This window comes from Thalassophryne amazonica, chromosome 15 (assembly GCF_902500255.1).
Source record: "Thalassophryne amazonica chromosome 15, fThaAma1.1, whole genome shotgun sequence".
Taxonomy (NCBI): Eukaryota; Metazoa; Chordata; class Actinopteri; order Batrachoidiformes; family Batrachoididae; genus Thalassophryne; species Thalassophryne amazonica.
In genome coordinates this window covers 14,118,738-14,137,870 of record NC_047117.1, presented here as the reverse complement: position 1 = coordinate 14,137,870, position 19,133 = coordinate 14,118,738, and the positions used below count along the sequence as shown (strand labels likewise).

The following is a 19,133-nucleotide window of genomic DNA, read 5'->3' as shown; positions in this document are numbered from 1 at the left end:
GGTGGAAAGTCAAGGTCACAGGTCAAGGTCAGATGTTTGGTTCAATGCCTACCCATCAGGCATATTTACATATTTGAGGAATCTGTGGTTACTATTAAACACTAATATGAAGTTACATACTATCACCAATCTCTTGGCCAAATGACCTTAGGTGACCTTGAAAGAGCAAACATTTAAAATGTCCATTTTGAGAAATTGTTTAAATAAACACCTGTGCCGACCACTAAACACTAACATAAAGTAATATATATATATAGTACCATAGTTCCATTAAGATACCTTGACTTTGGTTAACCACAAAAGGTCAAAGTCATTTAGAATGACTATTTTGATGTTCACTATTAAATAATAATATCAATTCAGATATGGACACTGTGTTGGTCACATGACCTTTCACCTAGGTGGCATTGAAAGGTCAAAGTCCAGATTGTAACTCTTCAGCTCCAAGGCCTTGGAGCCAGTATGGATTTGTATCAAAGGCAAGGCTCGGGTGTTGAGTGCCCCTTCTTGTTGTGTGATCCCTCTGTCTCCTAAAAACATCCAAACACTTCAGATATCACAAAAAGAAAAGCTGCCACTTTTTGTACCTCTGCTAAGGAAGTTTTGTTTTTGTTTCTGCTTGTCTGTCCAACAGAAGGATATCTTAAAAAGACATAAACAGAATTCAGTGGACTTTCAAGAAGAGGTAGGTCCTCGGGAAAGAAAACGCTGATTAAATTCTGGAGTATATTCAGGTTAAAGGTGGGGGGGGGGGGGGGGTGTTCAAGGGGATCTTTGAATTTGTCTGATTTGATACCGATCAATGGATGGATCGAGACTTTGATCTTTAATCTTTGGCGTTTGAGTTTTGGTCCTGAATCCTTTGATTCTAAACATGCCTTTGATCTTGTTCCAGATAACAGTTTTATCGGGTGAGTGCCCCTTCTTGTTGTGTGATCCCTCTGCTGATGGAAGAGATTGTTGCATTTTTTCCAATTGCCAAATATCTCATTATTGTGATCACTTTCATTTCTGGCACTATTGTGCTGAGTGGAAAATATGAGCTCATCTCTAATGAGATCGACCACAAACATTATCCCTGCACGATTACATCTGCAGCGTTTCATTAACTCATTCAGAGTTTGGAGAATATTTCTTCTACCTCTGTGTGTTTCCACAGACATGCTTAAAAGTCCTCCTCCTCCTCCCCCAGAACAGTCTGTCACCTCAGGTAGTCTCTTAAAGACAAGGATGCACGGTGAAGAACTTCTATCGTTATCAGGATGCAGTCTTTAATTTAATGAGAAATTATTAGAAAACATTTGAAAAATTTTCTTTGAAAAATCATCGCAAGGAGGAACATTTTGTACAAGCAAGCTTTATGACCTCAAGTGACCCCCCCCCTCCAGTGTGGCAAGAGCTGAAGAGGCTGGATGGATGGATGGATGGATGGATTTTCTTACTCGGACATAATGACTAATTTTCAAATTGCAATGGAATAAACAAGAAAGCACAGACTAAGCACTCTAAGAAATAAAAGGTTGAATTTAACTGATAATGTTACGGTAACTTTTTCCACATAACATTGTCAATTAAGTGCAAAACAATATTGCAGTTGAAATTAGTTAAATCAAATGAAACATTATTACTTAAATCCCTAAAATGAACAGTTGCAAGTATATTGAAAATAATAGTATTAATTACATTCAAAACCTCTGTGTTTCATTTCTTAGAGTGAGTTGTCTGTTAAGAAGCTTATACAGAAATTATTTTAATTAAATGTACTTTAAAATCAGGAATACCACTGATTAATGTAAGTGCTTTGTGATTTATTTCCACATGGACTAATTCCTGATAGATTTGCATTTCTCTTCTACCCCCGTGGCTGCAGACTTCATCCTTACCCAGCTGCTCTGCTTTGCATGACTAAATAAACAAATAAAACACTGCTGCTTAGTCCATAATAGAAACGTGTAGATTATTTTGTGCACATATCTTCAAAAGGACAGCATTTCCTGTTCTCTGAGAATAACACTGTCACTATTATACATCATTTTGGCAGCTACCACACTCGCCTAAAGCTGTGTTCACATTATAGCAGTAAAACATTTTGCACACATCTCCTCAATTATTAGTGTCTCCGTGAAGCAGAACGAGGCCACTATAATGGTCATGTCTGTCTGTCTGTAGTGATATTTTCAAAATGCTAAGAGCAATTCCACTCAAACTTTGTGAATAAAGTCAGTGGACCATCCTCTCACAACACTGGTTATGTCCAATCAGATGTCATGTCTAAAATGCATTCGTAAATATGATGCGTTTTAGATGCTAAAATGCATTTTTATGCTGATGACACAATTATTTACTGTGGACTCACACACCATTCCAGCAGGGGGCGGTATATCAGCTATATATTAAAAGCGAAGTGGCCTCTGTGTATGTGTGTGTGCATGTGTGCCTGTGTATAACTTTGATCATGGCAGAGGTGTCGAATCCAGTTTGAGAAAGTAAAAGTCCAGCCATATATTTGTTCCATCTTCCCAATAAACCAGCTGATTTTAATTAGTTCAACTCTTCAGGCAGGTGGATGAGCTAATTATTGAGATCACCTGTTTTAGGTGCACAGGTAGAAGCAACACATGGGAGGGTTTTTACTTTCTCAAGCTGGATTTGACACCTGTGGATCATGGACAAACTGGGGAGAGTTGACATTTGCCTGAACCAAAAGGGAACATTGATAGAATTTGCAGCGTGCACGCACTTGTGCACACACAAGGACCATTTTGGACATAATTCACCAAGTCAGACGTTGTTCAGAAGGAAATGCAGCCACTTACAATAACACTGGGTTTCCTGCCTTACACAGGGACACATGTCTGTTGATTAAACTTCTTCACATCTTAATGGCCGCTGCTGCTGATTGATTAAACCTGTTCACAACTCAGTGCTCAAAGACACAGGGTTCTGTGGATTACCACAAAAAGGGGTTTTCATACGCTTTATGCAAAGCTTTGATTTCGCCTACTTTGTTTTCAACTGCAGACTGCAGCCGAGAAATGTGTGTTTGAGCAGCCCGGTCGTTTGTCCTTAAACCCCCTGTGGAGTACAAGACGGGCAAACAGTATTTAAGATGTGAGCCTGAAAAGTGATTTTGCTCTTTTTTTTTCAATTTTCTTTGAATGAAGCACATGGCATGCATGTTTGAATGGAGAACACGCCTCCTTTTATTGCTTCCGAGTTCCGACTCAGTTTCTATGAACTAATATTTTTGGAGAAACTATGGATATTAGCTAACAACACTGAACAATGGACTGTAATAATTACATACCGGACTCACACGCCATTCCAGCAGGGGGCGCTAGATCATCTATAGTAGAGAAGCTTGAATCATCTACAACCCCTGGCAATAATTATGGAATCACTGGCCTCGGAGGATGTTCATTCAGTTGTTTAATTTTGTAGAAAAAAAGCAGATCACAGACATGACACAAAGCTAAAGTCATTTCAAATGGCAACTTTCTAGCTTTAAGAAACAGTATAAGAAATCAGGAAAAAAAAATTGTGGCAGTCAGTAACGGTTACTTTTTTAGACCAAGCAGAGGGAAAAAAATATGGACCAAATACAAACAACATGGGAAGGTTGTTAAAGGCAAACATACTGGTAGACCAAGGAAGACATCAAAGCGTCAAGACAGAAAACTTAAAGCAATATGTCTCAAAAATCAGAAATGTACAACAAAACAAATGAGGAACAAATGGGAGGAAACTGGAGTCAACGTCTGTGACTGAACTGTAAGAAACCGCCTAAAGGAAATGGGATTTACGTACAGAAAAGCTAAACAAAAGCCATCATTAACACCTAAACAGAAAAAAAAAACAAGGTTACAATGGGCTAAAGAAAAGCAATCGTGAACTGTGGATGACTGGATGAAAGTCATATTCAGTGATGAATCTCGAATCTGCATTGGGCAAGGTGATGATGCTGGAACTTTTGTTTGGTGCCGTTCCAATGAGATTTATAAAGATGACTGCCTGAAGAGAACATGTAAATTTCCACAGTCATTGATGATATGGGGCTGCATGTCAGGTAAAGGCACTGGGGAGATGGCTGTCATTACATCATCAGTAAATGCACAAGTTTACGTTGATATTTTGGACACTTTTCTTATCCCATCAATTGAAAGGATGTTTGGGGATGATGAAATCATTTTTCAAGATGATAATGCATCTTGTCATAGAGCAAAAACTGTGAAAACATTCCTTGCAAAAAGACACATAGGGTCAATGTCATGGCCTGCAAATAGTCCGGATCTTAATCCAATTGAAAATCTTTGGTGGAAGTTGAAGAAAATGGTCCATGACAAGGCTCCAACCTGCAAAGCTGATCTGGCAACAGCAATCAGAGAAAGTTGGAGCCAGATTGATGAAGAGTACTGTTTGTCACTCATTAAGTCCATGCCTCAGAGACTGCAAGCTGTTATAAAAGCCAGAGGTGGTGCAACAAAATACTAGTGATGTGTTGGAGCGTTCTTTTGTTTTTCATGATTCCAGAATTTTTTCCTCAGAATTGAGTGATTCCATATTTTTTTTCCCTCTGCTTGGTCTAAAAAAGTAACCGTTACTGACTGCCACAATTTTTTTTCCTGATTTCTTATAGTGTTTCTTAAAGGCAGAAAATTGCCATTTGAAATGACTTTAGTTTTGTGTCATGTCTGTGATCTGATTTTTTTCTACAAAATTAAACAACTGAATGAACATCCTCCGAGGCCGGTGATTCCATAATTTTTGCCAGGGGTTGTATATATTAAAAGTGAAGCGGCCTCTGTGTATGTGCGTGTGCGGAGTAACTGGGAGAGCTGACATTTGGTACGCTTATATATTTTAGGTCAAGGATGAACACCGCCAAAACGGAACACTGAAAGAACTAATATTTTTTAAGAAATTACAGATACCATGGAACAACAGTGAACAATGGACGTTGACAATGCCATTCCAAATCATAATAAAAACTTTGCATAATTTATTACCACCCTTCAAAAAATGTCAGTTACCTATTTTATAAACACTACCCAATCTAGAGCCTGTGGATCCCCATGGGCATCACACTAGTAACAAATATAATCCTATAAGTGATTGCATTTCTTAATTCCAGACTTGGAGTGAAGTGGGATGAGGCTTTTTTTAAGTCAGTGCACCCCTGTATCTTCAGGCAGCAGTAGCATGAGGCTGCCTGCATTTAGGCTGAATATATTTATATGTTTTACTCCACATTCTTGCTTAACTTTTGTGTGTGTTTGTGGGCGTACGGACCACTGCACACACTTTATTATTATCTTTTTTATATCACTTGCTCGCCAACAACTGTACCTCCAAACCACCATCCTGTCGAACATTTTATAATATATAAGATAACCATGAACTTTCCCTTTGGTGCCTGAGCCTGAGAGTTTGGTAAAACTCCAGAGCAAAAAATTAATTTGTAACCAAGAGTTATGTGGCTTGTTTCCAAGTACTGAAATGTTTCAAGAATTGTTTTTATATTTACACATCTGTGCTGTCATTCCCAACCATAAAAAGTCCAGTAAAAGGTATTAAATATTTAATGTTGCCGGTACGATGATTTCTCATTTGGCTGCCTCAGTGAATGAGCCCACAGCTGCACGGCAGTGACAGTGTTGCCAGATGCAGCTGGTTTACAGCCAAAAAACTATTCAAAAACTGCCACAACGCACACAAAACAGCCTAAAATATTAGATATACCCCCTCCCCCCAGTATTTTAGCTATGCTGGTTGCTTAAGACAAGTGTATTATCAAAAGCAACGCAGCAAAAGCTAACAAAATGTAAAAATACCCACTCAGGCACACACAATTGGCTTTTGGTGAGCGACAGGTTGAACTATCTAAAGCCAACAGCTGGTGCACCATATTTTGACAAATCTCATTTAGGAAAGGAGCAAGAACTCTGCAACAATGAGCCCTTTTACATGCACACTAAAAACCCAATCATGATCTGGTTACTGGAGGTATCTGATTATTCAAGTGGTCATGTAAACAGCAAAATGTGATATGCTTTATTGGATAATGACCATTATCTGATTATGAGAAACTGGATTAAGACATCAAGATTTCTCCCCAACAGTCCAATTTCTTTGGTACATGCACACTATTAATTTGATTTATTTCATTCGTTTACATCTGTGCATGCGTAAAAGCAATTGCCACTTGCATTTCCAGAGGTATGGCGGGAAGCACTGTAATGTTGTTGGAGCTCATAACATCCTTCATCACACCACAAAGTTCGGGAGTTCGCCTTGTGTTCAAAGATGCCAGGATGAAGGGTGCTTCAGTGTTCCATGTGCATTGTTTCAGTGTTTGAAAAAGCAAATTTCTTGGTTTATAGACATCCTACCTGGGGTACCCGGCGCTGCCCAGGTTAACCTGTTTCAGACATAAGCCAAATGCCAATCATTTTAATCAAAACAATTGCCCAACATTTGATTTGTAATGCTCATGTCTTATAAATACAACCCCTGGCAAAAATTATGGAATCACCGGCCTCGGAGGATGTTCATTCAGTTGTTTAATTTTGTAGAAAAAAAGCAGATCACAGACATGACACAAAACTAAAGTCATTTCAAATGGCAACTTTCTGGCTTTAAGAAACACTATAAGAAATCAGGAAACAAAATTGTGGCAGTCAGTAACGGTTACTTTTTTAGACCAAGCAGAGGGAAAAAATATGGAATCACTCAATTCTGAGGAAAAAATTCTGGAATCATGAAAAACAAAAGAACGCTCCAACACATCACTAGTATTTTGTTGCATCACCTCTGGCTTTTATAACAGCTTGCAGTCTCTGAGGCATGGACTTAATGAGTGACAAACAGTACTCTTCTTCAATCTGGCTCCAACTTTCTCTGATTGCTGTTGCCAGATCAGCTTTGCAGGTTGGAGCCTGTCATGGACCATTTTCTTCAACTTCCACCAAAGATTTTCAATTGGATTAAGATCCAGACTATTTGCAGGCCATGACATTGACCCTATGTGTCTTTTTGCAAGGAATGTTTTCACAGTTTTTGCTCTATGGCAAGATGCATTATCATCTTGAAAAATGATTTCATCATCCCCAAACATCCTTTCAATTGATGGGATAAGAAAAGTGTCCAAAATATCAACGTAAACTTGTGCATTTATTAATGATGTAATGACAGCCATCTCCCCAGTGCCTTTACCTGACATGCAGCCCCATATCATCAATGACTGTGGAAATTTACATGTTCTCCTCAGGCAGTCATCTTTATAAATCTCATTGGAACGGCACCAAACAAAAGTTCCAGCATCATCACCTTGCCCAATGCAGATTCAAGATTCATCACTGAATATGACTTTCATCCAGTCATCCACAGTCCACAATTGCTTTTCCTTAGCCCATTGTAACCTTGTTTTTTTCTGTTTAGGTGTTAATGATGGCTTTCGTTTAGCTTTTCTGTATGTAAATCCCATTTCCTTTAGGCGGTTTCTTACAGTTCGGTCACAGACGTTGACTCCAGTTTCCTCCCATTCGTTCCTCATTTGTTTTATTGTGCATTTTCAATTTTTGGGACATATTGCTTTAAGTTTTCTGTCTTGACGCTTTGATGTCTTCTTTGGTCTACCAGTATGTTTGCCTTTAACAACCTTCCCATGTTGTTTGTATTTGGTCCAGAGTTTAGACACAGCTGACTGTGAACAACCAACATCTTTTGCAACATTGCGTAATGATTTACCCTCTTTTAAGAGTTTGATAATCCTCTCCTTTGTTTCAATTGACATCTCTCGTGTTGGAGCCATGATTCATGTCAGTCCACTTGGTGCAACAGCTCTCCAAGGTGTGTTCACTCCTTTTTAGATGCAGACTAATGAGCAGATCTGATGTGATGCAGGTGTTAGTTTTGGGGATGAAAATTTATAGGGTGATTTCATAATTTATTCCTCAGAACTGAGTGATTCCATATTTTTTTTCCCTCTGCTTGGTCTAAAAAAGTAACCGTTACTGACTGCCACAATTTTTTTTCCTGATTTCTTATAGTGTTTCTTAAAGCTAGAAAGTTGCCATTTGAAATGACTTTAGCTTTGTGTCATGTCTGTGATCTGCTTTTTTTCTACAAAATTAAACAACTGAATGAACATCCTCCGAGGCCGGTGATTCCATAATTATTGCCAGGGGTTGTATAATAGTTAATGGGCTAAAGTTTGTCCAGCAGAACTATAAGAGGTGGACTCCCCAAACTAAGTGGAAATACTTGGTTAAAAGACAAACACATTCGAAGTCCTTCATGCAGACTTTGTTTTGCAATCAAATTTATAACAAAATTACACACAAAAGGTAGGTAACAGTAAATGTAAATATCAATGAATCAAAACTGAGGTAGTGGTGTATTTCACTGTTTTTACATTGCAATTTTACAAACATAATATGAATGTATTCAGACAGGAAGGCAAAATGGGTTGTACAGGACAGTCAGGTGCTTAACAGTTGAGAAGATAAAGTAGCTGAAAGAAGGGATTAAATAAACAGAGATGGACAACACATATACAGGGCTGGAAATTTGAATCTCCCTGGTCATACCCACAGCTTCAGCCTAAGCATGTTGTTGTTTTGCTGAGTGTGCTGTAGAAAGGGATTAAATAAACAGAGATGGCCAAAACATATACAGGGCTGGAAATTTGAATCTGCCTGGACATCCCCACATGGGGGTAATCCTATTTTGGGGGTAATTTTCAGTTCAACTTTTAAAAAATGGTACCAGATTGTTCCCCATGTCGTGAGGATTCAGAATATATTTAGTTTTTAGGGCTACATATTATAGTTTGGGAGTTTATCCCGGACAGACAGAAAGACAGACAGAAGTGGCAACATTAAAAGCACATGGTACAACACTGTATGGTCTTACATAAATGGGTATTTGGGGGTAATTTTCAGTTCAGCTTTTAACAAAATGGTACGAGTTTGTTCCCCATGTCATGAAGATTTAGAATATAATTAGTTTTTAGGGCTACATATTATAGTTTGGGAGTTTATCGCACATGGTACAACACTGTATGGTCTTACATAAATGGCTATTTTGGGGGTAATTTTCAGTTCAACTTTAAAATAAAATGGTACTAGTTTGTTCCCCATGTCATGATTCAGAATATATTTAGTTTTTAGGGCTACATATTATAATTTGGGAGTTTATTACACATAGTACAACACTGTATGGTCTTACATAAATGGCTATTTTGGGGGTAATTTTCAGTTCAACTTTTAAAAAAATGGTTCCAGTTTGTTCCCCATGTCATGAGGATTCAGAATATATAGTTTTTAGGGTTACATATTATAGTTTGGGAGTTTATCCCGGACAGACAGACAGACGTAGCCCTTTATGTATATAGATAAGCTGGATTTGAGTGGTGTTTGCCATGGTCTAAAAGTATGACACCATATTTCCTCACTGTTTGTGCGCCAGCACATCAAACAACTTCACCGCACCTCCTCGCTGAGAGAGAAAGAGAGAGAGAGAGAGCTAGCTGTCTTTTTCTTCAAGACATGGGGCTATGCTCCATGATGTTGCTCCGTCAGTCCTTTCTCTACGTCAAAAGAAATCTGACTAATGGACTGAAATCATGCAAACCAGGTTTTTGTTTTTTACAGATTATCAGATTACTGAAATGTATGCAAACATGTTGGATCAGATCATTATCATTATCTGATTACTCTCACTTATCGGATTATTACGGTCATGTAAATGGACTAATGACTGCCACCATTGTCGTGTTCAGGGTGACGATTCGAGTGACAAAAACACAAAGATTATTTCAAAAATACTATTAGATGTATGTGCCATGTGGGAATATCACCTTACTATACAGAGCTAAATGCTTTGCCATAATAATGTCTGTTTAAGAATTACTGACCTGTGCAGGCTTGTTAGCTTTAGTTTGTGGGGACTCATGTTTGTCCGCTGTGGAGGAGCTTGGCTGATCCAGTGGGTTGGGGACGTGACGCTGTGGCTGGGTGTTGGGTTGAGCTTCAGGCTGCGGTGGAGACTGTTCCTGCCGAGTAATTGGAGGATAGGGGCTGGGTGGCACGTCTACTGTGGCATAAGTAGTCGGAGTAAAGTTAGCGTAGGGGCTCAGAGGGATATTGGCATACGGGCTGGGGGGTAGCACTGCATAGGGGCTGGCGGGGGTGTATGAGATGGGAGGATAGTGGGAAAGAGGACTCATGGGAGGGCTTGTGATGGGAGAAGTAGGAGGACTGGACAATGGACTGGTGGCCATGGCCATAGCTTGCATAGTCATCTGTTGAGCCTGGAGGGGGGGGGAAAGAAAAAAATGATGCATGAAACCAAAAACAAGCGCTCTCCTTTGGTGCTGAAGTAATTGAACAGCTGCAGATCCAGATGGAGGGGTTACCACGATGACAGCCTGCTGGTTGATGATAGTCTGCTGCTGCTGGGCCAAAACATTCTGCTGGGCATCTGGGGAGAGAGGAGGAGCATCACAATAAACAGGACAGAGCAATGGGAAATTATGTTTGATGAGATTTTTGTCATATTTCACTTCACACTCGATACAAACCAGGTGTTACAGGTGCCACCGCAGCAACAGGAGGTGACATCACACCTCCCACAGGAAGCACTCTCACAGCTGTGGACACACACATTCAGTTTCTATCAGACTGGAGCATTTGCTTCATTTGTCCATTCAGTTTTGCGTGCACGCTGTGAGGATGTCTGCAGCTGACCTCCAGGCGGAGGTGGGGGTCCAGACGACTGTCCTGGCTGTGGGTCATGCCACCCTCGGCCGACTCCACCGGCTCCTCGCATTCTGCTGGATAGTCCTGCAGCAGATTCTACATCCTGGTGGGAGAAACAGATTTTCTTCCTGAAAATTGAATCGCAGCAGGTGCAGCTGCAGTAAGACCAGGGGGAGCATTGAAATGCTGAGAAACAAACTGACTATTTGATTGGACAATAAAAATGGGGATTAAAAATGGCAACATTAAAACTCGAAGGTCACCCATGAGATTGCATAATTCCACAAAGAAGACAAATCTTTTTACTGAGCCATCCCATAATTTAAAGTTACACCAAAACTGTCTAAACAGATTTTTACTTTTTTTTTTAAACCACTAATTAGTATCTCACAATGTAAAACATTAACAGCTCCTTCTGTGTGTGCCTTAGTGACCTTCACTGTGCACTGACTTGCCACTAAAACACTGCAGAAATAAAATATATTTATTACTTATTTATTTATTATACAGGGGTTTAGGCGTTGATAAGCATTGGTTCTGCCTACGCCTTTAGGCACCATGTATTTTGTTTATTTTCTTATATTTCTTTTCGCCTTTGACTATTCTGTTATGAGTTTAGCTGTTTGTATTCGAGTGAATTTTTGTTATGCATGGGTGTCTAATAAATTAAAATTCAAAATTCAAATTGCTGTATTGATGACGTGGACTCATCCTGGACTACAGTCATTTAAGTCAGTCCCTTTAAATTTTGTGTACTGACAATTTTCTCTTTTTTCCCTTTTCTTATTAAGATTTTATTCTTACATTCTCAAAGTCTGACATTTTTTAATTATTTTTTTTAAATTTTAATTTTATTTGTTATGAGTGTAACTTAGCTTTTCTTGATAATTTTAATTTTCATAGTATCTACGTATGTTTTTAAGTTTTTCCACTGATGATGTGAAGTTTTTTTTTCTTCAAAGTGTTATATAACATTATTAAAATTAAATACACAAAAGAACATGAAATTCATCACTGATAAAATAGATTAAATTGTACACACATAAAGGAATTTTTTAAGCAATCTAAAAAATCTGGCATGACATTATTAATAAAAAGTAGATCAACTTGTACTTAGACAAACAAATGGAAAATGGAGCTTAATTATCTGGTAAAAACCTATATTTTTGTGAATCCATCTATTTACTAAAAGAATTAATATATTTTATAATGTATTTATAACTGCATTATGATGCAATTAATAAATGCTTGTGAATTTAATCCACTGCATGATTACTATGCTGAATGTAAGAGTTTATTACCTCTGCCAGTTTGACCATTTAGGCGTAATTAATACATTTTTTTGAATGTCGGTTCAGGTGAACTGACAGACAGCCAACACATTGACCCAGCAGTAATCAGTCCTTGACCCATAAGTCCACAGTTGAGTGTGTACTTGTAGGTTATGTCTCATTAATGAGTCAGCCCTTCATTTGCCAGAGTGTCAGTTAATTGTAAGCAGATCCCCACGTTACCTCGGTGGGAAATCATTGTGACCAGCGGCTGTGATAGTTACGGTAACTGGATAATGTAATAGCTTATGGGGCTGGAGAAGTCTGTACAACACATCTGATACATGCTAATTCCTGTCAGTCACATCCGGTAGCACAGCTAACGCTCACCACATCACTGTCCTAACAGATTCAACACGGCTAATGCTCATAGAGAATGAACAAATGAAAGATGGTGGTGAGTTTCAATTTGTGTGGCAGTGCCTGGGCTGAAACAAGGGTCCAGATGAGCGTGCACCGGCAGTGTGTCCTTCTGTTTAACTCACCATTAGAACACCCTAGTGGCTGCGGTGCTACGCAACACAGCATACAGTGTTAATGTTGCACACAGAAAAAAATGATTCTGAGACATCAAGAAGAGTTCCCTTGCTTGAAGATGCACTTGAAGATAACTGATCAAATTAGCAAAACTAAATAAATACATTGTAAAGAATTCACTTTTTTTTACTTTATGAGTTGACATTTTATAGACTGGTGTCCTGTCCAGGGTGAGATAGGCTCCAGCCTAGTAAGCAGGTATGGAAAATGGATGGATGGATGGATGGAGTTGCCATTTTAAAGAGCGTAAAATAAAGTACTATATTTTTTAGAATATAAATCACGGTTATTTACTTATTTATTGTGAGTTTAGAAGGTCCTTTGACATTTTCAGACACGATATATCTGAAAAATATTGCTTTATCATCTATAGCCACAAGATGATACTGTCGAGCATGAAAAAAAATGCTCTCTATAATGAACACTCCAGGACAGCAGGTGGCAGTAATTCACCATTACGTTGGATGCCAACCACTGCAAAACAAGAAGACAAAAGCTTAGAGAACAAGTAAATTCAATAAATCATGATCTCAAACTGAAAGACCACACTCTTGAATAAATCTAGAGACTATAACCTTCATACTACTTGTTATTTTTCCCGTCTTTAGTCTGTCTTTAGTTCTTATTATTTCCCTCTTTGCTTCCATATGTTCTGAGGTTTTATCTGAGTCTATTTTCAAAGTGTTCTGCATTTATTTCTGCAGTGCTCCATATTTAATTCCTAAGTGGACTGTTTATTTTCCTTTGTGGTTGGAGTTAATTCCTAAGTATTTATTGTTTGTTTCTTTAGAGTTCACTATTTGCATCCTGTCTGTTTTAGTCAATTTGTGTTCCTTCCTGTATTACTTTAACATTGTCTTTTCTTGTTCTTTTCATTTACTTCCTTTGTGTGAGCAACTACACCTGCTGCCAGTGCTCCCTCCCTAATCACATCCCAGTATATTTAACCCCCTTTGTTTCACTTAGTCCCTGCCAGAACATTTGTTCTTATTTGACAACTTCTTGCCATTATTTCTTGTGTTTGATTTCTAGTTGCCATATTACACTCCCCTTTGAGTTTTCCTGAGTTTTTCTGCTGATTGGGACAATGTTACCTGTTACTAATGACCACTCTCTGTGTCTTCACACTGCTGCCTGTAGGACTAAACCCTGCGTACCGACCTCTGAACTGTTCCTAATTTGAAAAAAACAAAAACAAAACAGACTGTGTTTTTATGCAGCCTGTCTGTATCTCTGTGTTGGGTCTCCAATCATGGTACAAACATGACACTGAATGATGCAACAAGGGCAGGTCAGCTAGGCTAAGGTAAGGCTATTATCGTTCAGAAATGTTTTTACGATCGAGCATTCAAACATTTAATTACATTTAACACAGGCACTGAACAGATGTTTATGACTCCTATTAATAGATAGTGCTGTTTTTTTTATGTAAATAATGTCTAATTGTTAGCATCAGCCACATTTAGAGCGACACAGTTAAGATTATAGCCTGTCAATAACTAAACTTTTCATATTGATGCAACAAATAAAAAGTGAGGTTTATGCTTTGTTTTGTTTTTAACCATGCAGCCATGCTCAGGACTGAATATGACTTATGAACTATTACATAGGAGTAGGGATGGGTATTGATATGATTTTATCAATATCGCTGCCATTATCAGTTCCGCTTATCAATCCAATTCCTTATCGATTCCCTTATCGATACCACTTATGAATTTTCTGTGTACTAAAAGTAGGCTTTATAGGTTTTCTATGTCAAAATTTTATTGAATCTTAAAGTAAATAAATATGAAATTGGTCACTGGATCCTTGATCTTTGGACATAAACAAAAATAAACAAAATCTGTAGTTTTTGTCAAAAGCATTTCCTTTCAGACATTTTGGCATGAATGTCTCTCCATACATCTGAGCTGAGCTCAGCCAGCTGCTGCACGTCAACACAGGATGTCTCATTTTGGGAGGAAAAATTGTTTTGTTCGATTGCAGTTTACTGTTTGTATTACAACATTTGGAAAGAGGTGTCATTTAATTTAAAAAGTGATTCAGTTTGATGTTATTAATTCCGATCGTACTCTGTCTTAGCAGAGAGCCACGCAGTGTTTGGAGTTGTATAAACAGAACGGAGGATGATTCTTGTTTCTTTCTCGCAACAAGACAGGAGTCCCAGTTAGTGACTTTAATCCACACAAAAGTGACTCACGATTGTCATATTTTAATGTCTTTGAGAGGGGATAGGAAGCGGAGTTGCTGCTTCGGAAAAGCATCGAAGCAAAGAACCAATGAAGCAACAGGTTGGAGGACTGTTTCATCGCTTCAAGCTTCAAAGCAGAGCCACGCTGCAGAAACAGTTGATTACAGAGCCGCTGCAGGGTCTGTAATCAACATAGAGAAATGATCATTTTCCCGACAAACACCCTGAAAAACAACGGCCGCTCTGAAGGACCGATAAGGGAATCATTAAGCATAAAGGCTATTGATGTCAGTGGATTGAATCATTTCTTAACGATACCCAAAAAGAACTGGTTCCCGATACCCAACCCTACATAGCAACCTATCAAATCAAAATCAAATCAAATCAATTTTTTTATATAGCGCCAAATCACAACAAACAGTTGCCCCAAGGCGCTTTATATTGTAAGGCAAAGCCATACAATAATTATGGAAAAACCCCAACGGTCAAAACGACCCCCTGTGAGCAAGCACTTGGCAACAGTGGGAAGGAAAAATTCCTTTTTAACAGGAAGAAACCTCCAGCAGAACCAGGCTCAGGGAGGGGCAGTCTCCTGCTGGGACTGGTTGGGGCTGAGGGAGAGAACCAGGAAAAAGACATGCTGTGGAGGGGAGCAGAGATCGATCACTAATGATTAAATGCAGAGTGGTGCATACAGAGCAAAAAGAGAAAGAAACACTCAGTGCATCATGGGAACCCCCCAGCAGTCTACGTCTATAGCAGCATAACTAAGGGATGGTTCAGGGTCACCTGATCCAGCCCTAACTATAAGCTTTAGCAAAAAGGAAAGTTTTAAGCCTAATCTTAAAAGTAGAGAGGGTGTCTGTCTCCCTGATCTGAATTGGGAGCTGGTTCCACAGGAGAGGAGCCTGAAAGCTGAAGGCTCTGCCTCCCATTCTACTCTTACAAACCCTAGGAACTACAAGTAAGCCTGCAGTCTGACAGCGAAGCGCTCTGTTGGGGTGATATGGTACTATGAGGTCCCTAAGATAAGATGGGACCTGATTATTCAAAACCTTATAAGTAAGAAGAAGAATTTTAAATTCTATTCTAGAATTAACAGGAAGCCAGTGAAGAAAGGCCAATATGGGTGAGATATGCTCTCTCCTTCTAGTCCCCGTCAGTACTCTAGCTGCAGCATTTTGAATTAACTGAAGGCTTTTCAGGGAACTTTTAGGACAACCTGATAATAATGAATTACAATAGTCCAGCCTAGAGGAAATAAATGCATGAATTAGTTTTTCAGCATCACCCTGAAACCTATAAAAAATAATTAAAAAATAAATCTCCTCCTCCTCCTCCTCCTCTATCTTCTGTTTCTCTCATATTACTGACCCCAGTTCCATCAGACAGCACAGGATCAAACAGGCTGTCAAGATAATGATCCATCCCTCTCTGAGGCTCCAAATCTGCAACACAAGAACATTTCATATCTTAACAGGCCACTTTAATTAAAAACTGGTGTGTGTGTTTTCTGTGTATGTGTATACCTTGGTTTGGGAGTCCTTCGAAACCAGGTATTGTTGAAGATATGACATCACCATTCTTATCAAACCCACCACCCAACAGGCTTCTATTAAACAATAAGAAAACAAGTCACCACATTAACTCTGGTAAGTGTCTCCTGATCAGTACCTCAGTGGACACGGTGCTCTGTAAATGTCAGCGAGTGTCTCACATGCTGGCATTGGGCCGCACTTTGGCAAACTCCTGTGCAGAAATGATGAAATAACTGGTATGTTTGGGGAAGTCAGCAGGAAGCTCCAGGTCTGACATTAAGTCTAGCACGTAGTCGGATCCCTCCAGCTCCACCCACTGTGCCGGCTCTTTCAGGAGCACTGACCAGCCTTGACGTCCCTCAACCACACCCCTACAGTAAATCGCACAAATATTAATACACATACACGACAACGTGTAACCCAGCGTATATATTAAATACATTTTAAAGTCAGACAATACCTGTGCAGTAAGATGTCTTTGCCCATGTCTTCTCCTGTTGTCCAAGAATGGACCGGACAGAGAAAGGAAACACCTAAAGGAAAGAGGAAATACTGTAGACATACAAATATTCCACTGGGATTCCGATGTGAGACAGACATTCAACACATATACAAGTTTATTAAATACATCTTAAACAGGTTCGGAGCAGTGTTTCCAGAATGATCAGGTTGGTTCCAACCTGTGTTTGCGTTGGTTCTCTCCGTGTACTCTGGCTTCCTTCCACTTCCAAAGACATTCAAATTAGGTGAACTGATGACTCTTGACGATAGGTGTAAGTGAGAGTGTGATTGAGCTTGTCTGTCTGTGTGTCTGTCCTTGTGGGCTCTCCAAGGTGTTCCTCACCTCTTGCCCACTGACCACTGGGATAGGTTCTAGATTGACTGGGCTGCTCTCTGTGGAATACCCAGCAAGGTTCCGGTGATCCTATCGAGACTACACACAGGTACTGTAAGTGCTGTGTGGAGTGGGCGCAGAATCACCCAGAGCCCACAGGACCCAGAGCACATGTTCTGGCTCCTACTCTGGACAATGAGTGCCTGGACTGGATGTTGGGTAGGATTGTGGAAACCACCAGAGGTGTTTGACAAAGCTGTTACCACTGAAGGAGAAAGAAGGTGCAAGTCAACTGTGGGACCTGGATGCTAACCAATGGTCTAAGGTGTTGACTTGATGTCTTGGGTACTTGGTGCCTTTTGAGGATCCCTGGATACGGTGGTTGTAATTTTATGTCAAACTAATGTTTGCTTAGGGAGACTCAGATAAGAAGTATCACTTGCATTGCAAAAGAACATCAGCTATGAATTTTTGGCCAACCGTGCACTTGTCTGGGCATGACCCAACATCCAGGTGGCTTCCTTGTGCACCTTACTCTTTTGACCACCCCTTTGACCACAAAGCAACAAATGCTTCATGGTTCACATGTTGTGTTTGCGTATTCTTACTATCAAAGCAATGCACGTGCAGGACAGTGTGAGCTCTCTTGCGATTGGCGGTCCATTCTAACAGACAGGGTGGGTATGTGCGGGTGTATTCGGGCCCAACATTGAGCCGCTGCAGACCCTGGAGGAGACGGTGCTGACACACGCAATCATAGCCTTCTGGCCCGTAATCAGAAACAAATCTGCAAAAAGAAAGAACAAAAAACAAAACAAAAAGAAAAACAAAAACAAAGGACCGGAATTATTTTCCTTCAGGCACATCTTCATATAGTGTGCTACCACTGTGGGGAGTTTCATTAAAATTCAACTGGTTTAGGATGAGCTGCATTTAAAGTACTCATGGAAACACAAAGGGACTCATCTTCTCAAACTTTGTTTGTGGGGCGAATAAAAATATATGCTGGAAGTGTACGAAGGTTAACATGTACAGAAAACCAGGGTCGTACTTGAGCAGATATTTGGTCATTCTTTGAGAGGGCAGGAAGGCAGAGAGACAGGAGGACAGAAGGAGCCAGCCTCGTTCTGAATTCAAAATGTTAGGGTTCCGCCACACCTGAAGAAAAGAGGAGCGAGGTAAAAGCAGTGACAATATACAAGTAATTCCAAAATATTCTGAAATACTCATAATTTACAGTATTTGCATGATGAGAACGTCTCACCTGATTGGCCACCTGAGCAAAGATCTCATCTCGGAGGCCGCGGTTGGCAAGTCCTCTCTGGATGATGTAGTTCCCAAACAGGTTCTCTTGAGCGCCGTTTAGGTTTGGATCCCCCATGAACCTCAGTATCTACCACAAATCACAGTCACTAATTTAAACACATACTGAAAATAAAAAGATTATGTAATGAAAAATTTATGAAAGTTGTCTCCAAAGGTTCATTCTTTCATACCGTGCCCAAGAATACCTGCTGACACATTTTGATATTTGAGCAAAAAATATTAAAGTTTCATACAAGTTATTGTGTGTTAAAAAATTGAGACAAAGATGATGTACTTAAACACTTGGGGTCAACTTTTCAAAATAATGGAGAGTGTGGTAGAGGGGTGAAGAAGAGAGTGCAAGGAGGGTGGAGTGAGTGCAGAAGAGGACAAGATAGGACTGATTTGTGACAGAAGGATATTTGCAAAAGTGAAACTTTATAACACTGTAGTGAGACCAGCTATGTTGTATGGCTTAGAGGCAGAGACGCTAAACAAAAAGACAGGAGGTGGCGTTGGAGGTGGCCGATGCTGAGAAGGCTACAATTTTAATTAGGGGTGATAAGGACGGAGAGGATTAGGAAGGAACATATCAGAGGAACATGCTAGATAGGACTGTCTGGAGACAAACTGAGT

The 19,133-nt window shown here is 39.6% G+C and overlaps 1 protein-coding gene across 1 annotated transcript in view; it reads right to left on the bottom strand.

Moving 5' to 3' along the window:
• Positions 1–19,133, bottom strand: part of myo15ab (myosin XVAb) — a 110,957-nt gene that overhangs the window by 34,986 nt on the left and 56,838 nt on the right. The window contains 11 exon segments of the mRNA XM_034187757.1: positions 9,917–10,312; positions 10,418–10,482; positions 10,583–10,651; positions 10,749–10,863; positions 16,194–16,267; positions 16,349–16,431; positions 16,537–16,728; positions 16,818–16,890; positions 17,801–17,979; positions 18,244–18,350; positions 18,457–18,585. Of these exon segments, the coding sequence (XP_034043648.1) occupies positions 9,917–10,312; positions 10,418–10,482; positions 10,583–10,651; positions 10,749–10,863; positions 16,194–16,267; positions 16,349–16,431; positions 16,537–16,728; positions 16,818–16,890; positions 17,801–17,979; positions 18,244–18,350; positions 18,457–18,585 (1,482 nt within the window).